Source organism: Acanthaster planci, linkage group LG06 (assembly GCF_054643075.1).
Source record: "Acanthaster planci isolate LZ-2023a linkage group LG06, COTS_SCS, whole genome shotgun sequence".
NCBI classification, from domain to species: Eukaryota; Metazoa; Echinodermata; class Asteroidea; order Valvatida; family Acanthasteridae; genus Acanthaster; species Acanthaster planci.
In genome coordinates this window covers 1,354,864-1,382,855 of record NC_141782.1, presented here as the reverse complement: position 1 = coordinate 1,382,855, position 27,992 = coordinate 1,354,864, and the positions used below count along the sequence as shown (strand labels likewise).

Sequence of the window (27,992 nt, the reverse complement as noted above, 5' to 3'; positions counted from 1 at the left end):
CTTGTACACAGGATGCCGATTCCGACCCCACCGGGGAGGCCGCCGCAGCCACTCAGCAGATGCTGACCTACTACGAGCTGGACCTGGGCCTGAACCACGTGGTGAGGAAGTACAGCGAACCGCTGGAGGAGCACGGCAACTTCCTCATTGCGGGTGAGTAGGCAGTCGTGCGAAGTGGGACCCAGATCGGTCTGGGCGAGAGAGGAAACTCCGTGAGCAGAAAGACCGTGACTGTGCTTGCAAATGTGTGTCTGGGTAGATTGGATAGACTCTAGGGTTTTGGAAATCAAAAAGCAGATATTTAGCTGTTCTGCAGCAGTGATTGATCCCACAAAATGGGTCTTCAGGCAATTTTTTTTGGTGGACTTCAACTCATAAGTTGCTCTGGCGACTTCAGTTTCATTTTGTGAGGTTGGGCCATGACAGTGTTTGAATATACGATGTCACCAACGTAGTGCAGTGCTGGTGTTCGACGTCTGGACATTGTCTTGATCGGCACTTCGGTGACATCTAAAACCCCAGTTTTTACATCAGTGAGTTAATGGGTTAGTTACGGCATTTAACTGTGTTGTTTGTGGAATCTGTGTACTTGTTACGTAGCCTTTTTCAAACGGCTGTTTGTGGACGATGGTAGTTTGGACGTGATGAAGCAATTTAATCCGTGTTTCAGCTGATCTCGTGATTAATATTACTGAAAATGCTGATCCAAACTTCAAATCTGTCTGTGAATTGAATAATGTGTGTCTCCAGTAAACATTTTCAAGTATCTCAAAAAAGTTTGTATCAAATTTTCCTTGTTCGGATGCAAGTTCCCGGTGGCAGCGATGGCCCAAGTGGCGTGCTCATCTGCTCCGAGAACTACATCACCTACAAGAACCTCGGGGACCAGCCTGACATCCGAATGCCCATCCCTCGGAGACGGGTAACTACCAGTGGAAATTCTTCTTAGCTGAATTATTTGCTAAGCAGAGTAGTAAGCTGACCACAAAGCAGCCTCATGGTTCCTGTGGTCTCAGAAAATCATGGAAAAGTCATGGAAAATTGGGCCGAGGAAAAAACTGTCATGGAAAGGTCCCGGAAATCAAGATCATGCGAGGGTTATTTTTATTGGCCTGGTTTTTTTATCAACGGAATAGTGATAAATTTACAAGCTATCCTTGCCAGTCAGTCGAGTGGCTGTAGCAGACTTCAAGTTTGTAATACCAAAGAACTTTTTTTTTTCTGCAAAATGGCATTAAATGTTGTGAAAATTTTCATGAGTAAGTCCTGGAAAGTCCGGGAAAAGGTGCGTGCAGAATTTGGTTTTCAGATTTTTGTGGGAACCCTAAGTATTGAAAAAAGGAATGTAGGTTCATTTCAGTCAGCTAGCCATAACGTGAGACGGACTGCACATAGTACGTATGGAAACTCGTTGCAAGTTTGGTTTGTGCAATGATGGCTTCACTTGGAACTCATGGTTCAGGGCAAATTTTTCAATTGATTTCTTTTCATACCCCCCTCCCCCAGAATGACTTGGACGACCCAGAGAGGGGCATGATCTTTGTCTCCAGTGCAACCCACAAAACAAAGGTACGAATGAACGTTTGACGGTTCTTGAATCAAGTCTTTCCCCATTCAGTCCTCCATGTAGACCACTCTCATTTTGCCTACAGCTTGTACGGGCGGCCAAAGTTGGCAGAAATGTCACCTTTTAGATGGTTTTTCCATTTCACCTCAAACTCATTCAGAATTGACATTTGCCCCCATTCATTTTAAAAATTGGGCTGTACTTTTATGTAGTATTTAGTCGTATGTGTGTTACTGTCTGGTGTCCTGACTGCTGCGTGGGATTTTTAACACTTCGTGAATGAGTGTTTTACTTTTGTACTGATACACCAACCATAGTTTTAGCAGCCATTAGTAGGTAAAATGTGACTGATGTCAAAGTAGCAAACCCTAGACCTAGATTATCAGTGCCACGTCATGTACTCCAAGAACACTCTGTAAATTTGAATTTTTTTGGCTGTGCTGCATGTGAGAGTTTTGCGACTTGGTATTTTTGGTTGAGTTTTTAATAACCCTAACCGTACATTTTTCTACAAATTACTACTTGTAGTAAAATGTAGTACTGAGCGCTGTCGCTTGTAAGAGGACATGACTTTATTGTTCTGTGAAGCCTTAAGATACAATAGATAAGACAACGTACCATACAGTGCTGTGGCACTATGAATGCATGGCTTTATTGTTCTCTGTACGAGTAACAATGGAAGGCACCTAGCCAGAAGTAGTAATCTGTAGTGCTAGGTCCTTCAGGCTCAGGCTACTACTTAGTATTTTGTAGTACTGAGTACTGTAAGCCAAACAATATGCTTGGCGGTTAGGGTTTTAAACATTTCTATGAATTGTCACATCTTGGATTGACTGGTTTGCTTACAAGTTCTGTTCTCCCTTTGTGCAGAACATCTTAATAAAGTTCCCTCTGTGGTAACCCTTTTTTCGTAGCTGTGGTCCATCATCAACATGTTCAACTGTCAAACCAAATTGAGCAAATTTTCTCCGTCCGTCTCTCTCCGCAGTCCATGTTCTTCTTCCTGGCCCAGACGGAGCAAGGCGACATCTTCAAAATCACCTTGGAAACGGACGAGGACATGGTGACGGAGGTCCGCATGAAGTACTTTGACACTGTGCCCGTCGCCACCAACATGAACGTGCTCAAGACGGGATTCCTTTTCCTGGCCGCCGAATTTGGAAACCAGTAAGAATTGTCCCACTCTCGTGTTTACTGACGGGTTTTTACCTTCCCGCCACATCTTTGTAGAAATACTTGCGCTACATTAAAAAGAAAACGAACCGGTCGAAATGTCATTTTAATGTTGAGAACTTGCTGTGTCGCCGCTGCAGATCAGCGGAACGTATCATGATCGTGACAGAATGTTGTCGGTGTAACTTGAAAGTGCAGATCCGCTTGGAGATGATGACACTCTATTCGCGCTTCGTATGAAATGCCCATGATTTCAAAAACTAAACTTTCTTCACAACCTTGTCTGATCTAAGTTTGAATCTGCACCTGCCACAATTAGTGGAATACAGTGTTTCCAACATAAAATATGGGGTTCATCGAGAGGGTTATATCTTGACCTCTTGTCATCTGTGATTCCACTGATTTGTCTGTCACTGGTGTTTGGTTTTCCTTTGTTGGAAGAAAAGAAATTGGAAGCACCCAAACCTAAAAAAGGGATAACTCAGTGAGCCATTTTGGAATTGAATTCAAGCTGTCTAGAACCCTTGGATGTCTAATGACACTTGTGTAATCACAGTAGAATTCCCCAGGCTACTGCACTGAAGCTATCTTAGGTGATTTCGGGACCAGATTTGTGCCGGCAACACTGAAGAATGTCTTAGCACTAGGCATCTCTTACAGAACTGTGCAAGAGCTTGCCCAGATCACATGGGATAGCAGCAGTTTATTTATAGCCTGGAACATTCCAATGTGAGGATGTGAGTGAAGCAGGAGGAACCAAGGGTTCTAGACACTATTCAAACTGGATGCATTAATTAATTCATTGGCTGTCCTAAACCATTTTGGTGTACAGAGTGAGTTTCCCGGTTCAACTTTTGTCATTTTTGTGTGACGACCCACAGCTACCTGTACCAGATTGCCCATCTCGGGGACGACGACGACGAGCCCGAATTCAGCAGCGCCATGCCCCTGGAAGAAGGGGACACCTTCTTCTTTGCTCCCCGGTCTCTCAAGAACCTGGTGGAGATCGACCAGATGGAGAGCCTGTCGCCCATCATGAACTGCCAGGTAGGCTCGCCGTGTGCGGCCCCGATCTGCCTTACGCTTGAGCGCGCGAGGACGCCATCATGTAGTCCTTATTTGAGACAGTGTGGCATGGACATGTTAAAGACACTAGCTAATGACTGCAGCCATTTCCTATAGGCTTGTGTGAGACATAGCCGCAGCTACTTTATTCAGACATAGCCTATGGCTTACTTGAATCTGCCATTGTAATCTCCTTTCTGGGTGAAGGATCTTAACTCAACTGTAAACATTCCGCAGTGGTACTTTGAAAACAAATGGCTAGCCCACCCAAATCTTCAGGATTGTGCGGAAAACTTTGCCAAGTGTGCAGTTTTTGAGAGACACGCCATTTTTGTGAAATATCCGGTTGTTAGTTACCATGGTTTCCTCATAATTCAGATTGCAGATTTGGCCAATGAAGACACCCCACAGCTCTACGTGGCGTCGGGCAGAGGCCCGCGATCATCTCTGAGAGTTCTCCGCCATGGTCTGGAGGTACCGCACTTCCCTCAAATTTTCCCAAACTCGTTAGTTCTCGTTATAATCAGCAACCTGCCAGATGCAGCACAATTCAACAGGTGCGAAAAGGCCTGTTTGTTTCATACAGATCCGAATCTCATTCAGTAATCCGTTGTTGGATCATAGACACCAGACCTCGCCAACGGATGGAGTGAACTGAGGTCGGGATCACCGATCGAGATCCAAATCCGCGTGAAATAAACCCGCCTTATTAAACTCTGCTGCACAGTCATTGTTGCTCTTGGCAGTTGACAGCAGCCAAATAAACTGTCCATGTCGAGACAAGGGGAGTTTGTCCCGTTGAACAATGCCAGTATCCGATCTTGTTGGGACTGGCAACCACAGACTCCTTAGGCCTTTTGGTCTTCGGGTCAGCGGACCCGTTGGATCTTGTTGCATTTTTGCAGGAGAGCCCCTTTGACAAATGATGCGTTGCGATTAATCCGGCATGGTTTCCAGCCAAAGTAACCCTAGAGGATCGGTGTGAATTAAGTTTGATGGGAAAAGATTTCGGACCCATATCCTAATGGTTGATTTCCGTTGTTTGGACTGTCGCTTGTAGGTCTCAGAAATGGCCGTGTCCGAGCTTCCAGGTAACCCAAACGCCGTCTGGACCGTCAAGAAACTCAGTGACGGTAAGATCAACTTTTTCAAAATTGGTCACTTGGTTCTAAGAGAGTAGCGTTACCGTAGTTTCTTTATGTAAAAGTTTTTTCCCAGTCTAAAGTTGTAAGGAACAAACTTGTGTTTTGTGTCGTGCTTTTCCAGGGTGAACGCATATTGGCGAGACGGTGTGTAAATCATGGGTACCGTGTACTCGGTCAGGAATCCTTAACCCTAATTATGCTGAACCCATCAATATCCAAAACAGTGGTCACTTTCCATCGGATTTTATTGATGTGAGCAGTGAGCAGAAGGCCTTTTGTTCCAGCTGTTGGATCCTGTCGGGTTGGGCAGGCTTCACACTTTTTCTAATGTTGGATTTTGTTGGGGTCAGTCTAGAGAAAACCTTTGAGGGGTATGGTCAACCTTTTCCTCAAGCCCCCCGAGGTTTGGTGTTTTCACTTGCTTTACATTATATTTACACTATGTAGTCTCGCTACTTCTGTCTGAGCTTAATTTAGATTTGTGTTTCATGGGCATCAAAAAGTATGCCACAGATGTTACCAAGGTTGTTGGGTAAACTGAGAATTTACTTCCATTATATTAAAAATCATTTGCCCTTAACCAACTGCCCATCCTGTAGATGCTTTTATTAAGGACCACGCACACTAGTCTTGCCTACAAACTAGGGTAGAAATCCAGTTTGCTTCTTTAAAAACGGCCGAGAACATGAGCAATTGGGAGCAAGTTAATGTGGCCCATAGGATATTGCAACCTGGCACTTATGCTTTGGTATTAACCGCTTGGCGCCAGGGCATTTATGAATGTTGGCGATGCCTGGACGGGATAATTTTCATTTTTTTCTGTTTTCAAAATTCTGTAAAAATTCATATCTTCATTTACTTGAAACCTACACCCACACGAAGGACTGTCTGGTTTCTACTCTAATCTGACAGACAACATCTATTGACGCTGGAGTATAAAAACGCTGCCTTGTAAAAAGAGCCTGAATTGTGTGGTGCTACGTAATTTTCTCTTGTTCACGAACCTGGCACAGTGCGCTGCAGACCTCTTTTCAATAGGGTTCAGATTAGCGTGCAGCGGTGCTGTGTGGCTCATCGCTGCGGTGGTGGAGTGCTTTTGTCCCCGGTGGTAATCCGCTCGTGCTAAATGCCCAAACCGTGACACACTGTTTCAAAACAAGGCTGGATTTTCTCCACTATTGAGAGTGAAAAAATCTTGGTAATGCCCAGCAGCCTGGTCTTTTGTTACGAGTACGGTCTTTTGCTACAAGGCCCAGTTCCCTTTTGTCCGATTTCGGAGACCCCGGCCACGCGTATGAAGAATACGTGTCCCCGGCGGCAAGTGGTTAATACTTGTAAATTGGCAGCGGTGTTGTAGTCGTGTCCGTTACAAGTCCATCACAATTCATCCAGGTGGTAAGCCAAGTCACAAGCTATCAAAAACGGACTGTGACTACAGTGGTCCCTTGTCACTGTTCACCATCTGACACGCGAGGGGTCACAGGAAAGGACTTGCGGTGGACTCGACTACAACGCCGAAGTAGCAGGGCGTGTACGCCTTAACTCTGCCCCGTAAGACAGCAACGATTTCTCCGTTCACTGTTGGCCCTCTCGAAACCTTCCACACCTCAGAAGCCCCAGCACTGTGTTCTCGTACCCTTCAACATCTTTAATCATTGTACACTCAACAGGCCCTATGAAAAGGTTTTGACGGCCCTTAAGTCTCCTTTGGCAGTTGTTACCAACAGCGGGAGGGTCACTATTTCTCTCAGAACTTCCAAGGACCTGTAATACAATGCCGTTTGAAATGTAGATGCCGTTTGTGTAGAGGGTGTGACCCTGGGACGGTAAACCTTCGCGCAGTATATGGACTTCTCTGTATTAAAACGTCTACAAAGACTGTTTCCAAGTCTTGTCATAGCTTTACTTGAATCGGGATTGTGTTGCTACGAGCTGAAAGATGGGGTTTCAACCGGGACTGAAATGTCCGCCTGTGCCAGCCAAGCTTACAAACTGCCCTGCACTGTGCCAGTAAATTTGTTAAAACTGACACCCCTTTGTGCTGTTTGAAGCTACGTGCCCACTGTACTCAATGTTGTGGAAGGAGATTTAAAGACTTGTTCATCAGTGTTAGCGATTTATGTAACATTGGGGGCTTGTAAAGATTGAACGAGCAAAAAATTGCCTGTCCAAATTTGTCCTTGCCTGTCCTCAGGACAAGAAGACAGGTGCCCAGGGGAGAAACTTGTGGGTGAAAGAGTAGTCTGTAGTAACTTGAAATATCTTGCGAGCACCAAATACTTAACCAGCCGGTGTGTGGTTCTGACACCAACACCAGGCCGATCTCTCTTCTCTTACAGGACGACCCCCGTTAAAGTGTTGTTGAGCTTCAGTGGCCTCCCTGAAGGGTTGGTATTTATCCCAGGATGAATGTTTGAAAATTGTTTCCAAATTACTGCATGGATGTGTATGAGCAGCTGTGTGGATTTTAAGAACCCCTTCCTTGAGGAAGTTTGGAGATTAAGACCTTTGGAGATACAATGGTTATTTTACCAGATCAGTCTTCCTGGTTTGGTTTGCGGTCAAACCGGCTCTCTAATGCCCACTTATTTTCATTTTCATCCTCAATTTAAATAGCGGAATAAAGAATACCCAAAACATTGTTCCCAGAGTTTAACTCCGGCTACCTCTAAGTGCAAATATCTTGGATGGAAAATTGCAGAAAATAAGTGTTGCCATAAATGCTGGTGTTGCGTTTTTAACAAGTTTGTTTTCATTCAGTTCAAAAACTGTTGTATGTAAATGCTCAATGAAAAACTTACTGCTAATCATTTCCAGAATATCTTCTCTCCTGTAGGAAGACACAGTGGTTGATCATTACAGGATGCGTCTTGGATTTTTAATCAACCCACAAAAACTCTTGAATTTACATTTACTTGCGTGTTGGAAAAATGTAGTGATGTTTGGTCGACTGAAAAGCAATGTTTGACCCATTATGGAGATGAAGAAGCTTAGAGAAAAAACATTCAGACGTTTGAGTTGAGCAGACAGAAGATCTTCTTGCCTTGTCTGTTATTTATTGGTTGAAAGTAGAAATGGTCTGCCCTAAATTGCCATTGTAACCTGCCAGGATTGACTGCAGAAGCCAAAAGTTCAGTGACCTTCAAGGAAATTTCCACCTGGAGCGGAAGCACCCCCTCGTTGGTAGAAAAGAGCCATGTTGGTTGGGAGTGCTCATTTTGTTGGGAGCGAATGTGACCGTAACTCGTGCATTCTGTACTTGTTTTGTGAACCAGCGAAGTTCCGTTCCGACCAAAGGAGCATGCATTGCTGGGAAAATTGTGCCCTCTCGTGTTCTCATCAGGGCTCATCGTGCGAGGATTCAGGTGTCCGAAAGCAGTTTGCTCTCTTGGCTAAATGGTACTAGCTTGCATCTCAGAGGAGGACAGCTTGGACAGTCAATGTAAACCGTACTCGCTCAAGAATGTTTTTTTCTGTGTACTCCCAAGGAATGCTGTGGTTGTCTGTGACAGACCACAAGCGCCGAGCATGGTGTGGGATCCTCAACTGACACCTGACTGGAGGCCAAACGAATAGTTTCGAGAAAGGTTCACCAGTAGTGGTCACAAGCAGGAAATGTCATCTACTTGGCACGAGTTGGAGGTTCTGCCGTTGCACTTACCAGAGATGACAGAAGTCATAGCTGAAATTCCAGCGTAATTTCACAGTTTTCCCCCCGATGGTGACATTCATCTGAAAAAGATTGATACAAATTCAGCAGGACATAGTCAGTGGTCGAACGTCAGGTGTTTTTTATGACTTGCCTGTGGACTTCATCTCCTGTACGTAGGTGGATAAAATGTCTGATGATTCCCATCAGCCGAAATTCTCATCTGCCGATAAAAATGTGAAATTATTCTCTCGTCATACTCCTCAAAATCTGAGAAATTTCATCAAGAAGTTTGAGTTTCATGCATCTCTGAAAAAAAAATTGAAGTATACATGTCTGAATGCTCTGATAAATGCTCTTGACGCACCACGCATTTTATTTTAAGCAACTTTACATCGCTTTTCCCCTTTTTTGTCCTGTTTTTGTATTTTTGTGGCCGTGCAGATGAGTTTGACGCCTACATCATCGTGTCCTTCGTCAACGCTACCCTGGTCTTGTCCATCGGCGAGACCGTGGAAGAGGTGACGGATTCCGGATTCTTGGGCACCACGCCCACGCTGTCGTCCTCACTGATCGGAGACGACTCTCTCCTGCAGGTAACTAAAGCGTCATTTAGTCCATAATAGCCCAGGCCAGAGCCAGAACCAAATTTGGGAGGCCTGGCAAAAAATATGAGATGTTTTTCACATCACCGTATTGTTGTTTCTTTCTAAAAGATGAGGCTGAATGTTGGTGCGTGTTGCGTGCTTTGCTGGAGAAATGAAATGGTTAAATAAATGTCCTTATCATAAATTGGTTTTTTTTTTTTTAATTTGCCTCTTTTGAAGAGGCAATGACTCCTTTTGACTCCTTCCATGATCAACTGACAGTTTCACAGAAATACTTTTTAAATTTAAGTACTTACTTTAGGTACTTTTTTGTTAATTATGAATATAGAAGTTTGCCCATGAGTACCAGTGTGGATGCTCAGAGAATTTGTGTGGAATATTGAAAAAAATTTTTTTTACGATTTCCTTCCTAGCAAGGGAGAATGGATAATATGTTCACAAATCAATCAATTTTTCGGGGGGGAATGATGATTTTCTGGGTTGCTCTTTTTCCCAGATCTACCCTGACGGTATCCGTCACATCCGAGCAGACAAGCGTGTTAACGAATGGAAGACGCCAGGCAAGAAGAGCATCGTCAAGTGTGCCGTCAACCAGCGGCAGGTCAGTCGAATTCCAAGGCTGATCATCTCGTTCGACTCGGTCAAATCGTAGCATAGTCGTTGGGGTCAAACAGTGCTCAGCACTTTTGCTGCAATTGATGGATTTGGTAATTTGCTAAGCAGATGGAGGTATCTTTGAATTACAATTAAAAAAAAACTGGTACAAACTCTGAAGAACTTCATAAACGTGAGAAAATGGAGATCCTCCCGTGAAACTGCCCTTGGTACCTAACTGCTCGCTGATCGAGTATAGTGCAAACTTTGGCCTACGGATGAGGTGTTTGTGTTTTGTAGTGAATTGAATTAACCGTCTGTTAGTCACAGTTGGATCCCTATTAACGTTAACTCTGTTCCTGTGTAGGTTGTCATCGCGCTCACTGGAGGGGAGCTGGTGTACTTTGAAATGGACCCAGTAAGTTCTTCAACTGTGTTTTATACCTTCCGGTTTTTTTTTTGGCTGATCCTGCAACCAGTGTTACGGGGATAAAGAGCGCAGAAAGGCACTTAGTGCCAAAAAATGCTTGCTTAGTTAAAATGGATCACCAGCCAAAAATGTCAGGCACTGTTTCTCGTCGCTGACCGGCCACTGGCTGAATTTTGCTCAGTTTATAGTGCTTGTCAATATATTTTGTTGGCGTAGTTACTTCATGAAGTTTTGTGTAGCAGTTAGTCCAGTTTTCCAATGATATCTTCAAGGGTGGATCGGGGGGAACGAAGGGGGCCATGCCCTTGTCTCCCCCCTCCCAGCCCCGAAAGGCAATTTTGTTGGTCACTTTCAGTTTTTCTTCCTTTGAGAGGCGTGCAAAAAGCCTTAAAATGTAGCTTCACCCTTCAGCAAGGCCATAAAAGTTTGGGGTTAAAATCTTTCCAAATTATTGGTCCTACAGAAAAAGTTGTCTCCCCCATCCCTGACCCCCCCCCAAAAATTTGGTTTTGGATCCACGCTTATTCTCTGGTAGCTGTTTTCAAACCGTTCTCGGTGCAGTATTCAAAATTCAGGCAGTTTGAAATTCTCCCCGGCGGCCACCATGTGATTTACGTTCACCCCGTTCTTATTTGATCAGACGGGACAGCTGAACGAGTACACGGAACGCAAGGAGATGTCGGCCGACGTCAAGTGCATGAGTCTCGGCAGCGTCCCCGCCGGCGAGCAGCGGGCCCGATTCCTGGCCGTGGGCCTGGACGACGACACGGTCCGAATCATCTCACTGGATCAGTCGGTGAGCCAGCGTTTGATTGGCCCAGTTTTCTCTTGCACAACATTGCTTTCCCTTCCAGTTTTGAATAGTAACAATCAGTAGCAGATTTTTATTTGAGGTTTTAACTAAGACCTCTGTCTCATCTTGCAGGGATAGACATTGTCAGTGCAGAAGGTAAAAAACTTTCACCCCTTGTCCAATTTTACACACCAAAGCCAGTTTAAATTTGATGGCCTTTGAAAGAATCGGGCTCAGTAGAAGTTTAAGAAACCTTCATCATCTGTCACCTATGTAACGTCCGTGTTTTTATCTGGATGCCAAACTGAGAGATAAATCAACGTTAAGAGTTCGGGATGCCATTGTAAAGCAAACGAAAACAGACTTACTGAAGAATGGACTTAAGTCTCATTTGGTTGGATCTGGTCACACGAAATGGCCTCGGCCCTTACCTGACAGCTAAAAGCCACCATGTGGATGCACTTCCATAACCTCTCGTTACACAGACTTGATCGCCGGTACATTTTGTCACTGTCATTGTCATGTTGTCATTGTCATCTCACAGGACTGTCTGCAGCCGCTGAGCATGCAAGCCCTACCGGCGCCGGCCGAGTCACTCTGCGTTGTGGAGATGGGCGGCACGGAGGCCACCGAGTCGGGAGAACGGGGAATGAGCGGAGGTCTCTTCCTGAACATTGGACTGCATGTGAGTAGAGTGACCGTGACTGAAGTGAGCCTTTTTGGCTGTGGCTACGTCTACCGAATTCTACAGCACATTATGGTCAAGAGGCAATAGAAGCCGCAGCCACTTTTGATCAAAATGGACGTGTGTACAGGCTTGCGGGATCAGAGGCTTTCATTTATTGATCCGTTTTGTGTTGACATGTACAATAAATCTTGTCATGCACAGATACAAATGGCAGTCCAGAGGATTACACAGAGTGAAATAAATCTTTGTAGAAAAGGTTATCCAAACAAGTAACATGTGAGCATGGTAAAATATCATTCACAGAAGAACAGAAATCAGTGCAAACATTCTCTCAAGCCCAGGAATTGTAACGGGACAAGACTTAATCAACCCTCCTTTGGTTTTACAGCACAAATATGCACGAGTGCCCACAGTCACTCTGTTGCATGTGTTTTCTATATGGAACACAAACATGCACAGGTTCAGTGTGTACACAGTAGGTTGTCAGCACAAAATGACCCAGGGTCTTTTGTGCAGTCCTCTTCACTGCATTTGGTTTACTGCACAATGATGCACATGAAACAGTGAAGCACAGCTGTTGGGCAACACAAAAGTGCAATCTGATATTCCTGTGAGGGAATCTCGGTGCAGTGCACAACACGACACAGCTGTGCTTCTTGGAGGTGTTTACCGAGTGACCCAAAGAGTGACTTCAGCATAGGAGGGTTAAAAGAAAGACATAATTGCATAGTGGCTGTAAAACAGTGTCAATATTACCATGCAAGAGAGTTACAAGAGTTAGTCTTGTCCTTAATGTTTCTGAGATGACATGCAGATGAGTGTAGAATAGTCGGAGATCTCTTGAAGATTTGTCCAATATATGCCAGTGTCTCTACATGTCAATGACTTCTTGCACCCACAGAATGGCGTCCTGTTGAGGATGGTGCTGGACTCGGTCACAGGAGACCTATCCGATACCAGGACCCGGTACCTGGGTTCCAGACCCGTCAAGCTGTTCAGGATCAAGATGCAGGGGTCGGAGTCTGTGAGTGTGTGTTTCTTACCTCCAGTGCAGCCCCGTAGCCCCCGGACATGATGACAAACCACATTCGCGCTTCGTCTGAAGAGCCTGTGATTATAACCCAATCTATTTCTTCACAAACTTTGTCTGATCCAGGACTTGGCTGTGAAACCTTAATCATAATGAAATTTATATTGTGCTCCCTGCCGGACACACCTGTCCGTAAGTTACCCGCACACCAAGCTTGATTTTGAAGGATTCAGAAAGACAAAGTCAGGCTCCGTGTGAGTGTAGGATATGATTGAAGTGGGGTTTGAACCTGCAACTTCAGAGTACCATTCAGATGTTCTACCAACTGAATTGAATCTATTGAATCTGAGATGAGACCATTGTCAAAAATTTGGTTGGTAAGAAAATCAGTTTTGCCGTCACTCCTGGGCGAGTTCGAGCAATGACAATAGTTGACTATAGTTTGACTAACACTGTATGAACGATGGATGGTTTGGACTATCTACTCGACCATTTAGGGCCAGGCTCCAGGGCAGGGTCGCACCGCTGGTTATCAATAACCGATTTCATTTATCTTCACAGAGGGAACCATTGCACATGAGATGGTGTACAACTGTTTGAGATTTCAGTGACCATGTACACTGCGAGAATCGCAGCCAATGGGGAACGTTGGTAACGATGAGATTTTTAAAAATGGAACGACCCCAGTAACAGAGTTGCGCTTGTACACTGGCCAAAAGCAATTGACCACCGGTCAAACTATAGTTGGCTCCCGAACTTGACCCCTGTCGGTATTCTTCGTCCACTCCATCACCGACTAAGTGTAAACCCAAAGTACTACCTATTGCGGCTTTGCATTGGTCACTTTGACAGGTTCTGGCCATGTCAAGCCGGGCCTGGCTAAGCTACTGGTACCAGTCCCGCTTCCATCTCACCCCGCTGTCCTACGAGACGCTGGAGTACGCTTCGGGCTTTGCCTCAGAGCAGTGCCCCGAAGGCATCGTGGCAATCTCCACAAACACTCTCAGGTGGGTTCCAAGTGTTGAGTGTCAAGTGCTTCACTGAGACCAGTGTACCTTGTGATGTACTTGCGAAGACTTGCATTGCGAAGTCTATGTTATAGTCAAGACCAATCACAAGACCAGTCACAGACCAGTCACAAGATTAGCTGCAAGACCAGCCACAAACCAGTCACAGACCAGTCACAAGACCAGTCACAAGACCAGTCACAGACCAGTCACAAGACCAGTCACAGACCAGTCACAGACCAGTCACAAGACCAGTCACAAGACCGGTCACAAACCAGACATAAGACCAGTCACAAGTCCATTCACAAGACCAATCACAGACCAGTCACAAGACCAATCACAAGACCAGTCACAAGACCAGTCACAATATTAACCTGAACAGTGACACACAAATAAATTTGTTGTTTTTTAAAACGAATAGCTTGTGACTTGAAGTCGGGCTGGAGGTCCTGTGGTGGTCTTATGGTGGTCTCCAGAGGTCACAACCATAACACAGGATTTTGACTTGAGTGAATCCTTTTATATCATGACTTGTGTTGCACCTCTGAAGTTCACAAGACACGGAATTACAGTATCAAATAACGTTTGAATAATTCTGAGATCCCGATGATGTTTTGATTATTTGCATTTTTTTCCTCACCTGCAGAATCTTGGCGCTGGAGAAGCTGGGAGCCGTGTTCAACCAGGTGTCCAACCCGCTGACCTACACGCCGCGCAAGTTTGCCATCCACCCGGAGAGCAACCACGTCGTGGTCATCGAGTCGGACCACAACGCCTACACAGAGACCACCAAGGCCATGCGCAAGCAGCAGATGGCCGAGGTAGGGACAGTCGAGCACGGCTCTCTGGCTTGTCAGTTCGCTTACACAGCCTGGTCAGTTTTGTACGCGTCCAGAATGCACTCACTCGGGGAAGCGAGGGCCTCGTGTTTAGGGTTGAGTGTGGTACAATTTCAATACAAACTGTGGCTTGATATCTCTTACATGGATGTCAAGTTTGGCGTACCTTCCGCCTTGAGCAATTCTTGATCGTCGACTGTTGTCTAGTTGGTTGTCTGTTACCAATCCATATGTAGCAGTTCACTGTATTCCAATCCATATGTAGCAGTTCACTGTATTCAGAGGTGTGAAAATTTAGCTTTTTAGCTGATTTCACCTTTTTTTTGTTCTGATGTTGACCCTGAATGTCAGGGTTTTTTTGTGCACCTGCTATGAACAAACGTATGGGAACTTCTTACATTTCAGTTTCTTGTTTTCAGCTTTTATTTTAAGTGGCCACACCCACCCCTGTTACTCCTACCAGACGACGCCAGTCGAACTATTGTTTTCAAATTTCAGCTTGGATCCAATTTTGCCTCTCTCGTAGTGTCTGCGATCTGTGCCGCATTGTACAGCGGTTTTGTTCAATCAGTGGCTCCATCTGTACTTAATTATAAAAAAGGCTGTTGATTACCAGCAATGTGATTGTGCCCCCAGGTCCCAGTTCCAAACAATTGACTGGATAACTCGTCCCAATCATCCACTGTTCAAGTGACACCGGTCAAGTAGTGAACAAGAAAGGCCACTGTTTATTGAACTCTGGTCGATTTTCCCCGGCGTCCATGATATATTTTGTGCAGAGGTGTAGATGTAATACAGCGATTAAAATGACTGGTGGCCAACAAATGGTGGTCGCTCAACTTGAACTGTGTTTAAATATAGTTGGCACTCGAATCTGCCCGAAAGGATGAAGAGAGATTTGAACCCCCTGATCGCATTCAAGCTAGTTGACTTTTTGTCTCGGCCAGGAAATGGTGGAGGCGGCAGGGGATGAGGAGAGGGAGCTGGCGGCTGAGATGGCGGAGGCCTTCCTGCAGGAGGACCTGCCGGAGAGCCTGTTTGGCGCCCCCAAGGCCGGCCCGGGCATGTGGGCCTCGCTGGTGCGGCTGCTGAACCCAGTCAGCGGGACCACGCTGGACACGGTGGCGCTGGAGCAGAACGAGGCAGCCTTCAGGTGAGGAGAGTCCCTCGAACCCGTGAACGGCTTTGATTCATTATTCTTCCCGCATCAGAGAGTGAGGGGACTGTGTACTCCGTCCGGTTCGGACGTGACTTTGTCGCACATTGGGCAACCACCACTGATGGCGCGCTTCCTTTGGAGGAGCAGTCGTGTTTCTCACAAACTTCCGATTCCACAGCCCCGTATGACTCAACAGTGCATCGGGCGTGGCTGAAACTGAAGAGACGTCACCCTTCAGAACCGCACAGGGAGTGCGGATGACACTGAGGCACTCCGTGTACATCCTAGCTTACTCGTGGGGTCGTCGTGTCTTTAAAAATGAATGTGCACAAATCGAAAACCAGTTTTCATCAAAATGGACCCCTGGGGTGTTGCGTACGGCAGCGGTATCATATATCTTTTTGGCCCATTTTGTCTTGGTGTTTCGATGACGCAGTATCACAAACGGGGATATTTTTCACACTTTTCATTGTTTGATTTTTGTTCTCTCCTCTTGCAGCCTGTGCGTATGCAAATTTGCCAATCGGGGTGATGACACCTTCGTCTTGGTCGGCACAGCCAAGGACGTGACGCTGAGCCCGCGGACTTGCTCCGGTGGCTTCATACACGCGTACCAGCTCGTTGACGACGGCAAGAAACTGGAACTGCTCCATAAGGTAACTGAGTCACCGTTGTACGGGGATCAGTCTGACACTCAGACCAGTCTGTCTGTAGTCCGTTTCACATCCACCCAGAGGACTGATGTACAGGCTTTAAAAAAAGTCCTCCGGAGTACTGGAAATGGTAGTTAGGACTTCACAAAAAATCCCTGTACATCTCAGTGAAGTCTTGGGCTCTTTAGGTGTGTGGTGAATACTTTGTGGTGCAGATACACAGAAAAACAAAATTAAAGATTGCCACTTAAAAATATGATTTTAAACCGATTATTTCCTGCTTTTTGTAGACCCCAGTGGACGATGTTCCTTCGGCGATTTGCCCATTCCAGGGGCGTGTCTTGGTGGGTGTGGGCAGACTGCTGAGAATCTACGACCTGGGCAAGAAGAAGATGCTCCGCAAGTGTGAAAACAAGGTAAAACATTAATGAGTGTAGAGCCTAATAGAGGGTTTGCACGGCTGCCATCTTGCAGGCCAGTGCTATTGTTCATAGGGTATGCACAAAGGAGGTTTCTCTGTGGAACAAAAGAACTGCCCAGCGAGATGGCTACCACGCGAAACCTCTACAAATTTTATTCACAAGGATGCCTGTTTTAAATTTGTCCCGTGAATCTGTCTGTTTAGTGTTATCTGTTAAACAGGTTGGTGCCAGGCTATTTGGGGTTCCAAACTTCACTTTCAGTTTTTTTAATGTGGCTTCAAACACTTAGATATAATTTATCACCAATTTTAAATTATTATATACCAAAACTTGCATGAATTTGTACGAACTTTTATTTTGTCGCTGTTATTTTTCCTCTGAGGTTCCCCAAATGAAAAAGTTTTATCTCGCTTTCACTCCAAGATGGCTAACGCTTGAATAGAGTCTTATTCTCCTTCCGTTTTTATCCCCCCCTTTCCGTCAGCACATCCCCAACTTCATCATTAACATCCAGACCTCGGGCCACCGCATCATCGTCAGCGACGTGCAGGAGAGCGTCCACTTCGTCCGCTACAAGCGCCCGGAGAACCAGATGGTGATCTTTGCCGACGACACCCACCCGCGCTGGGTCACGGCGACGACCAGCCTGGACCACGACACGGTCGCGGTGGCTGACAAGTTTGGAAACCTCAGCATAGTAAGAAAGCCCGTCTTGCTGCTAGTTACAGGGTTGTGCCGATGCCCTTCTCCAAGAAGTACAAGTGTTTTGAAATACACAGTGGCATTGTGGCTCAAGTACTTACACTATTGAGTGTTGATTGTGTTTGTTCGGACAAACAGTTGTTCCAAAACTAGTCAAACTTAAGTCGGCGTGTTATATGGTTATGACAATGCATAAGCCGATTTTGACGCTAAAGGTACCATTTAAAGGTGGGTGCATTTTGGAGGGTCAGGTTGGCGTAGTGGTACTGTCCTTGACTTCCTCCTTTAAGGCTCGGGTTTACATCCCACTTAGGCCAACCTGTGGATTGGGTTTTCAGTCCCTGCCTAATTCAGTGGGCTTCCCCAGAATATTCCGTGTTTCCCTCCCACCTCTAAAAGTTAGGATTTCTTCGTGGTCTTCTCCTCCAGTGCTTCGACGGAAAACGGTTTGTTTCTGGTAGCACTCTCCTGGTGAAGTGGAAATAAAATAAAACAAATGCTTCTTGATGTTGCCAATTTTTTCCCTGGCCTTGTTTGGAAATCTCTGGCAGTGCGAACCTGCCTCGCTGCTCATTCACCTGTGTTTTGTTGTCTTCGAAATTTTTCACTTTCAAGACGTACGGTAAGCGTGCGTTACGGTTAAAACCATCCCCAAATTCCTTCCCCCGACGTAGATTCGGCTGACCTCGGGCACCAACGATGAAGTGGACGAGGACCCCACGGGCGTCAAGGCCCTTTGGGACCGGGGCCTGCTGAGCGGCGCCTCCCAGAAGTCGGAGATCATCTCCAACTTCCACGTGGGCGACACCATCCTGTCGCTGCAGAAGGCCACGCTCATCCCCGGCGGGTCGGAGTCGCTGGTCTACACCACGCTGTCGGGCGCCATAGGGATACTGGTGCCCTTCACGTCACACGAGGTCAGATATTTCTAGCCTGTTGGTTCAGTTAGCAAGACTTATCAAAGGCGTGCGCTTGATTTCTGGGAAAATTCTCTCGGCTCAAAGTTTAAGGTCAACATAAAGTAACTTTTTGCAAGTCGAAACACCTTATAAAGACTTGATTTGTACTTGGCATGGAAGCTAACATAAATGTGATTCGATGATATCTAATCGAATAATCATGCTGCGAATTTGTAAAACACGATTCATGACACCATATGTGCTCTACTTTCATATTTGCTTTAGGCACGAACTGCCTTCACACTCGTCGCTGTTGAAATGTATAATAGGTTTATTTTGGATTGGTAAGATTTCATCCAAGTTATTAAAACGTTAGAGAGATTTTTGTGACATTCAATTTAGTCCTTTTTCTTTCATTCTTTAGGACCACGACTTCTTTCAGCATCTGGAAATGCACATGCGGTCAGAGTTCCCGCCCCTGTGCGGCCGAGACCACATCTCCTTCAGGTCCTACTTCTTCCCAGTCAAGGTAAGCGACTGACTATGGTCATTTTGACGCCCCCTTGGTTCATAACTGCCTTGATTGTTCCCCATCGGCGAGCGTCGGAGCTACCCCCACTGGGACCCACTGGATTTTCCCCCAGTGTTCTAGTCGAGACCTCTTAAGACCATGGCAAGACCCCTCCCAAGACCAGCACAAGACCTCCAGTCCCAAGCTTATTCAAATGAACTGCAACAACAGCATTCCTTTGTCATTGTTCACTCTGCTACTTGTGACTGGTGTTTGTGATTGGTCTGTCTGGTCTTGTGTGATGGTGTAGACTAGCACTAGTTCGTCCTCTGCCCAAAACTGGCTGAAATGGTTCCTTGTTCACTCGTTTCGTTGTATGGCCCAATTTTGTAGACCTTTCTGAGAACATAAAATTTGATGAGCTCAGAAAATTTATCCTTGGCATCAACAAGTTACAAAAATGCCTACAATATACACTTTTGGCAACTGGATCTCGGCCAAATGTCGCTAAGCTGATAAATTTGGGAAGTAGTTTCTCCCAACCAATGAGACTGGGTCCAGTTTTTGACAGATTAGAAGCAGTTACATTCAAGACGAGGACTGTAGAGTGACTGTAGGACTTGTCGCCATGTACTCCGAGAGAGTTTACCTAACCCAAGTGCTGCGAAACACCCTGAGTCAGTACATATCTTGCCGTGAGCGATTACTCACTGTCTGGGTACTGAATATCTGATTTTCCTGTTTTGTTTCAACATCTTCAGAATGTGATTGACGGCGATCTGTGCGAGCAGTTTAACTCCATGGATACCGGCAAGCAGCGCAGCGTGGCCGACGAGCTGGACAGAAACCCAAGCGAGGTGAGTATACACGAGTCTCTATCGGTGCTGGGCGTTGTTCAGAGAACGTTGAGCAACTCTTGCCCCGAATGAACTTGTACGTCAAATTTCACAAGCATGTGCTGAAGAACAACATCAAATCCTCTATCCCAGGCTAAGCTCTCTTCCCTGACTCCCCCTGACTGCTGGCTCGCCGATTGGTCCCATTCACAAGTCGGCCATATTGAATTGAAAGCGAGGTTAACTATTGTAGCGGCAGTGAGCAAAACTGAAAGCACTAAAAGAAAACTTCATCACAAAGTAACGTCGGTGCTGATGAAGAATTTGAAAACTTGTGATCAATTGTATGTAGATGTTTAAATGAAAGTGAGGCATGGAACCCCAAATAGTCTGGCACTTTTCCATGTAACACATCACATTGAATAAGGTGAATTCTGGGAACACAACCAAAATGGCTTCCCCAGAAATAAGGTCTATGATGTCATTTACCTGCAGTCTGCAGTGTCTTTTATTCAGAGCACTTTGAAACAACAGAGAACATTGATTCTTGCTCCCGGACTTTTCCCACACGCAGATTTTCCTGTCTTTGGGTTCAAATGTAATGTCAACTCCTGCGGTTCATTCTGAGCATTGTTGATCTGAATTTTTGCCAGCTCTGACGTTTTAAGTCTTTTTCTTTTTTCTTTGCGTTCCTCAGGTTTCAAAGAAGTTGGAAGACATCCGGACCAGATTTGCATTTTAATAAAGTCATGTTAAAAAAATTCTGGAAAGAACCGAAGCCTAAACGGGACAAAGTACCATCTGTTGCGTTTCCAAGGCTGTTTAGATCTTACCTTCTGCGGGTTTGATCCTCGTGTGAAGTTTCTACTTCGTGTAAATGAAACTTCTATGAATCTTGTACATCCTTCACAATCTGCAAGAATTACCATCCACAGTTAACTGCAAGGATTTTTGCAGGATTTTGCAAGAATTTGATAATTGAAGGATTAAGAGCAGAGCATAATAGAGGGAGATTCACCGGAACAAAAAATGCCAATGGGGATGTTAGGTTAAGTGGTTTTGTGAGCCAGTGAACCCCTTTTAAAGAGAATTTCAGTCGAAAGAAATGCCTGGGGCTTTGTCAAGTTGAAGAAGTTTTTCCTCAGTCGTCTGTAGGTCGTCGAAAATGTTGATTTGTATCACTGAATTCGATGCTAGCAGCAAATCGTGGCGACAGTTTTTATGACGAGGGCAACAACAGCTCTGTAAAGTAGCCCTAATTGTCTTCAGGGGGAACTGTCCACTGGCCGTTTTTTACTTTGGATCCATTGTACATATTGCAGCTGCCACACAAAGCTTTGTTTCCCTGGTTGTAAATAAATTTGCCAGTTACTTCTAGAGTAGACCCATTTGGGCATTTTTCGCGGGGGGGGGGGGACGTGTACATGTGCGTGATACACATGCGAAATTGTGTCATTAATTTTACCCATGCATATTTCTAAAAGTATTTTTTTGTCCATATTGAAGGCCTGCATTCACTCTTGTATTCTACATTTCAAGGGAACAAACCTGCAAAAACAAGTGAAAACATGATTGTTTACTGCCCCCCCTCCCAAAAAAATGGTTTCGATTTCGAGCCCCACGAATGTTAAATGTTTTTATTATTTCAATTGGTTCTTCAGTGCACATCTCTACTACTAAAATATACATTTCACTGTTGCTTAATCTGTTTTCAGTATGATTTTACTTACACTCTGGGGGGTTAGAGTTAAAGAAGGGGCCCGAATGTAAAATATTGACAAATTGCTTTCCACTATTGATCATTGTTAGTTGTGTTAAATCATTACTTTTTGTAAAATACCTTGGCAATAAAATCATGGTATTAAAGAAAATGAAGTGTCTGTATTAATTGAATTCATCTTATGTGTGAGTGCTACAGCTTTTGTTTTGATCGGGGTGAACCTGTTCTGTGTATACTCATCTGTAAGTTCTGTTCTCTTTAATTAACTCTAGTTAATTTGAAAGGTAGAAGATTAAACGTTCATGGTTAAGGATTGTCATATTCGAAGTTATAACTTCGGAAATCATTGTTATCTATAATCATGCCCTTTGTCACTCGGCAATTTTCTTCAAGACGTATTTGTATTTATTAGTAGACTTGCTGATATTTGTCGTTGCAGTCAAGAGCAGTAATTTTCTATTTTGAATATAACGCCTTTCACAGTGCCAAGCATATGTCTGTGGTGCCAAGTGCAATAATACAGTGCCCTCTGGTGACAATTTTGCAAGCCCACTTGACTGACTGTCGTTAAGAATCAAAGACCGTTATTGATTGGTCCTTCTTGGTAATTGCTCCTATAAAACACTGAATGCCCTGACCCAATGGGCGGGCGGCTCGTATTAGGTTCGGTGGGCCGGCACTTGACATGCTCACTGTAGGTGCGCAGTTAGATGTAATAAACATAGGCCTACATGACATTATGCTACATTGCTGGTGCGAGGCGACGGTGTTTCGTTTGTCAAGTCGGACGAAAGGACGGAGGGTGAGGCAAGCTTCTTATCAAAGATTTTCCCAAATCCACGGCATCAGATTGTACTAACGATGTAATCTTCTGGAAGAGCAGAATCCAGTACTTACGGCTTCCACTATGAGCGGAGCAGCGGCGGGGTACAAGTCCAGTTACGATGGGAAGATCGCCGGCATGTACGATCTCGAGGAGACGCTGGGCCGGGGTCACTTCGCCATCGTCAAACTTGCCCGGCATGTATTCACGGGCCAGAAGGTCGCCGTCAAAGTCATCGACAAGAACAAATTGGACGACATCTCCCGGGCCCACCTCTTCCAGGAGGTCCGGTGCATGAAACTGGTCCAGCATCCCAATGTGGTGCGCCTCTATGAAGTCATCGACACCCAGACGAAGCTCTATCTCATCTTGGAACTCGGGGACGGAGGAGACATGTATGATTACATAATGCAACACGAAAATGGCCTAAGTCAGGACCTTGCGCGAAACTACTTTTCCCAAATAGTCAGTGCAATCTCTTACTGCCATAAATTGCATGTCGTTCACCGTGACTTGAAGCCAGAGAATGTTATATTTTTCAAGAAACAGGGCGTTGTCAAGTTGACGGATTTTGGTTTTAGTAATCTGTATAGGCCAGGTGAAAAGCTTGAGACATCTTGTGGAAGCCTAGCGTATTCAGCCCCAGAGATTCTTCTAGGAGATTCCTACGATGCCCCAGCAGTCGGTGAGTACATTAATGACCCGAGTTCCATATGAAGACGCTGCTTAAATTCCTGTGTATGAAACGTATGAGACTGGTCTGAAAAATTCGAAGTGTTTTTCATGTGAAAACTGCAACATTTTTCCTGCAAAACTTAAATTTTGTTATTGCTTTTAGACTAATATGGCAAGTAACTATTGAGAAAAATTTGTGGCTGTCTGTAGGCCTATGGGATTTTTTTTCCGGAATAGATTTCAAGTTTTGTGTCTGTTGTTAACATTCAGACATTGACCATTGCCTTCGCAGAGCTAGAGTGCTTATTGATACCTCAACTCTCCCTGTTGTAATTGCCTGATAACCCCGAATAAATCTCAAACTAGGCCGTGGGATTTATTGGAATCTCATCTTTTTTTGTTAACATGTGTTTTGATGTTAGGAAACCCCAGCTCATAATGCTCATGACAACAGGAAACTAACTTTAAACATGGTCTTGATGGTTAACTGATAAAATTGGCCTGACTTTTAAGACACATTTGTTGTTTAGTTTTCATGTTTGATTATCCTTTACGAGCCAAAAGAAACCCAAAAGGTGAGAAAGCTAAACAGTGCCGTCATTTCTACAGAAGCATTGGTTACTTTGACTTGGAAAAAAAATTGTCTTACTGTTACCGGTAGCTTCTCTCCAACGTTTTTTGTCATTGAATGAATTTTATCATGTTTCACCAGTGGGGGTGACCTTTAATTATTCCTTGGCCATTCACATCACTGTCGAAGGCCTTGGTGAAATTTGCCCAGGCAAAGCTGAGATATTTACAGGAGGCGAACAAAGGGGGCATGCCAAATTTCAAATGGATACAAGATTGGATTTCAGCTTATTCATGCAAGAGGAGCATCCTTGTAGGGATTAGGAAATTTAAGCTTTTAAGCTTTTTCTCTTACTTTCTGGTTGATTGAACACATCTGGTGCTGTTCAGTGATTAGCTACTCAGTTTATGTTCTTCGGTCAAGCTGTGCGTGTATTCTGGATGTGAAGTTTTCTGAAAAGTCTGGTGGAAATGCACTCGGGAATAAGACACAAAACAGTTGAAGTGCACGTGGTTTGAGAGAAGCTCAGACTGGTTCCTAAAACAGGCATTTAGGAAACGTACACCTACTATTGAAGTGCCACTGTGCTTTGAAATGCATGTGCTCAGTCTCCTGGTCGGGCCTGCATTTCTTGGGGGAAAAACACTCACATGTACTTCCACAAGACAAAATAGGGGTTGGTAAGTCATCAAATTGGCTACTACATGAGAAAAGATTGCGTCAGACCAAACTTTTGCAAGAATGTAAAGAGATGTATGTTATTGACATTTTTTTCTTCGGCCATTAAAGGACATGTACTCTTTTTTAACCTAGCCACTTGTCCCACGGCCAGGCATAAAAAAATTTGGGACAGGAAGCACACTCAAGTACAAAATTGCCAAACACCTCCCCTGTTTTCTCCATAAATCTTTAACATTTCTAAAGAATTCTTTGTATTTCCTTCCAACACATCGCGCGGAGTAAAAACACAGGACTAGATACCGGTAGCATCAAGGGTTATTAGTCCCAAAGATTTGTCTGGGCGCCAACCGGCAGTTCTTTCAAACACTGGCTGGGAAGAGACAGACCGAAAATTGGTGAATCCCAGAAACCTGGGGTGCACTTAAGAGTGTCATTTCCTACAGAGGTAACCTCTCTTGTTTCTTGCTATAGGAACAATTGGAGGAAGTTGTACACTACCTCTGTATTTGACTATTCTTGTGCCTGTGTTCCTCTACAACTTCATATTCTTTGTGGTGTGCGTAGCGAGCAAACTTGCTGGGTTTGTTGTCGTTAGTGGAAACAGCTGGTAGCCTGTCATAGAGCTGCTTAAGCACAGAATTTGCTAAAGAGTTAAAAAACCAATAAACAAAGGTTATCAGCTCAAACTCTACGTGATTGTCATGCTAACCAAAAGACGGGTAAATACCATTCCAAAACAACATACATCGCAATAAGTTTGGGCCAGTAACCTGATTTGTCAAGCAAGGTTTTCCACGCTTAAAAAATTTTTTTCGCTTAGGCAATACTATGAAATTGGCCCAACTCAGTAGCTGGACAGTCCAGCATGTCTATATTTGAAGCTGTGCTGGTTTGGGGGACTTTACCTACTGGTACTCTTCCAGTAATATGGCCTCATCTGTGTACATGTATTAGGCAGGCCGTGTCACGTTACAGACAAAGCAGGCCAAGTGATAGAAACAAGAACAGTTTCTCATCCTGTTTGAAAGGGGAGGAGTGGTCCTTATTTTTAAGACGGAAGACTTCCCAAGATGACAGTCTGATTTTTCATAAACCTTCAGCTAGGTAAATTTTTTTTTAGACAGAAAAAAGTTCAAAGTGCTAGTGCAGCAAAACTACACCAGTAGCCAAAACAGGGAGAGAACAAAATGTAGGTAGGAAGGTACCGAAGAAATGAAGGAGAGATGGAACTTTTTTTTTTTTATTATTTGGCCTTATATAACAGGCGCTGAACCTCCACTGGCAGAAGTCGTAGGGGGAAACAATCACTTTCTGAAGCTTTCCTGAGGAAATCACTTGGATAGCTTTGTTAATGGTCCATTGAGTGTGGACATGAGTAGGTTGCTGATTGAAGTTGCAAAGTGTGAATCTATTTTCAGTAAGTTAATATTGCTGAAGCAAAAATTAATCAGAACCCAATCTCTTGTGGCTCACTAGAGCTGTAAAAAAACCTGTTAAAGTTTCACTAAAGGCCCCCCAAAACTGCTAGCTGATTGGCCCCGAATCTCGTTGTTGCCATGGAGAAACATTTGAATTACAGTGTGATTTGTCAGCCAGTGGGTTGGAAAAGCCTGAAATCATGCCTTGAACGTTTCACCGTCTTTTCGACAATTCTCCTCATGGGGGTCATACTTTTTTCATTTGTGAGCATGATTTTAGCGACCGTCCTGAGAGCCATATGTTTGTATTTTAGCCTACAAATCCACATGCACCGAAGTCTGATAACAGCGGTATATAAATAGATGAAAGACCCAGATTAAATTTAGAGGCCCGGGAAAAGTGCCGCATCCGTCCAGCCCGGGTCACATCCGAGTCTCCTGGGACTGGGTTTGACGTCATAGCCTCCCCCATTGAAGCGTGCCGACTCAAGCTCCCTGCGGAAATGGCGGTGTCTTATCTTTGTCTTTATACATCAGGGCAAAAAGTGTTTTCTTGCAGTTTGAAATGCTCGAGGACTGTAACCAAAATAGGCCGGAATCCAGATCGGAGTGAGACATTAATTCACGCCTCCTGGCTATTTTGATCGTCCCTCTTGTTTGACCTGGAAAACCAAGTCAGAAATTGAACAAATATGACAAAGTAATGTCATAAGATGTCCAGAATCTATTTTTTTGAAAATTTGGACCGGGATTTGTTTTTGTTGAATTTGTTTGATTGTGTTGATTCAACTTTATGCTCGGGGGGGGGGGATTGTATGTTTATTTGTTCACGTTCATCCTTTTGGCCTGTTTTGTCTTTTTGCACGCGTTCATTCAGAAGAACTTTTATTTTGTAACATCAGGTTTTGTCTGCCTGCCAGCCAGCCAAAATAAACAGTACCGTCACAAGGAAGATCCTCTGTCCTTCGAAGATCCTTATTCTGCCTACATACAGAGTACATACATACAAATGTATGTACATGCTACATGTACAGAGGGCCGCAGCTGTGCTGAACTGCAGTGTTGACATACACTGTACTACATGCCCTCTGCCAGCGTCGCTGTCGTCACTATCGTCATCTTATTCAACACAGTGTGGCCGCACTGTCCACTTGACCTCCGGAGGTGTATTGGTTTAATATGGTGGCATTGCACTTGCAACAAAGTTCCTGTGTGCCTTGGACTCTTTTTCTCCCAGATCCTTCAAAATCCACATGGAGATTTTGAAAGATCGAGGAAGATGTGATATTAATGACATGTGATTAACCCCTTGGCATATCGCCTGAGATATAGGACTCAGTGCTACAAAGTACTGTGTCCAGTAGTAGTCTGAGCCTGAAGGACCTAGTGCTAAAAATTACTACTTCTGACTAGGGCACTTCCATTGTTACTTGTACAGAGAACAATAAGGTCATGTACAGTACTCATAGAAACCACAGCACTGTATGCTAGTATTGAGGCACAGCATTGTATGGTACGACCAAAACAGTCGCATTTGCTCCTAAAAAATGATGTGGAACCAACTGTTTAATTCTTATCGCCAATGGTGACCATGATTTGTGCCTGTCAGTCACCCACCTTGTCAGTCATATTTGACGAACGATCGCAGCCCAGTTTTCTTCTACGTGCACATACACGCACACACAGGTACTAGGTACCCGAGTCGACTGGTTTGTGGTCGCTTGCTGTATAGAGTGTGTATGAGGAGCTGCGACGTTTTGCATATTCATTAGATGCACTAGCAGTCTGTGCATGCCACAATTCCAGTGCCGGTCCAGTCCCAGGTACAAAGTAAAGAGAACAAACATGCCTTGTCTTTTCTTCCAGCTTTTTTTCCATATCATTGGTTGCTATTTTTGATTTATTCCACAAGCACAAAATCCAAAGCCTGCCTGTCCTGCAGATAATGGACAGAACACTGTTTCTGTGTGTTTTGTCCGATTTTGTTGTAGGCCTAACTCGTGTGTGCTGCAAATGTGCGTACTGCATGTACAAAAATCGACCTCGCGCCTGACTTTTTTTTTTCCAAAGAGCCAGTGGCTCCTCATTTTAATTTTCTCTGTGCAGCACTGTTGAAGCCCTCAATTCTACTACTCGGACATCTAAGTACTCGGCAGTACTCAGTACTCGGAATAAAGTACTCGACTACAACACTGAGTGAGGTTGAGCTTACTAACAAACATTAGGCAGGTACAAAATGTGCTCATTGAGGATGTGCACATGTACATGTACACAGGTTGAACATGCAAAACACTTGGCTGTCGTGACTTGCCAAAATGGTAAGTGCACCCGAAG

The 27,992-nt window shown here is 44.6% G+C and overlaps 2 protein-coding genes across 2 annotated transcripts in view; both read left to right on the top strand.

The window, feature by feature from the left end:
* Positions 1-21,645, top strand: part of sf3b3 (splicing factor 3b subunit 3) — a 28,313-nt gene extending 6,668 nt beyond the window's left edge. The window contains exons 5-27 of the mRNA XM_022226592.2: positions 12-153; positions 810-922; positions 1,507-1,569; positions 2,556-2,734; positions 3,622-3,787; positions 4,184-4,279; positions 4,866-4,938; positions 9,044-9,195; positions 9,704-9,808; positions 10,169-10,219; positions 10,872-11,027; positions 11,569-11,709; positions 12,614-12,736; positions 13,595-13,749; positions 14,396-14,570; positions 15,536-15,741; positions 16,247-16,403; positions 16,691-16,816; positions 17,307-17,519; positions 18,199-18,441; positions 18,848-18,952; positions 19,696-19,791; positions 20,468-21,645. Coding sequence (XP_022082284.1) covers positions 12-153; positions 810-922; positions 1,507-1,569; positions 2,556-2,734; positions 3,622-3,787; positions 4,184-4,279; positions 4,866-4,938; positions 9,044-9,195; positions 9,704-9,808; positions 10,169-10,219; positions 10,872-11,027; positions 11,569-11,709; positions 12,614-12,736; positions 13,595-13,749; positions 14,396-14,570; positions 15,536-15,741; positions 16,247-16,403; positions 16,691-16,816; positions 17,307-17,519; positions 18,199-18,441; positions 18,848-18,952; positions 19,696-19,791; positions 20,468-20,512 — 3,081 coding nt within the window. The 3' untranslated portion in view covers positions 20,513-21,645. The remainder of the gene's footprint in view (positions 1-11; positions 154-809; positions 923-1,506; positions 1,570-2,555; positions 2,735-3,621; positions 3,788-4,183; positions 4,280-4,865; positions 4,939-9,043; positions 9,196-9,703; positions 9,809-10,168; positions 10,220-10,871; positions 11,028-11,568; positions 11,710-12,613; positions 12,737-13,594; positions 13,750-14,395; positions 14,571-15,535; positions 15,742-16,246; positions 16,404-16,690; positions 16,817-17,306; positions 17,520-18,198; positions 18,442-18,847; positions 18,953-19,695; positions 19,792-20,467) is intronic.
* A 564-nt stretch (positions 21,646-22,209) lies between these two features.
* LOC110974757 (uncharacterized) overlaps positions 22,210-27,992 on the top strand; it is a 37,501-nt gene continuing 31,718 nt past the window's right edge. Inside the window, exon 1 of the mRNA XM_022226608.2 lies at positions 22,210-22,998. Coding sequence (XP_022082300.1) covers positions 22,398-22,998 — 601 coding nt within the window. The 5' untranslated portion in view covers positions 22,210-22,397. The remainder of the gene's footprint in view (positions 22,999-27,992) is intronic.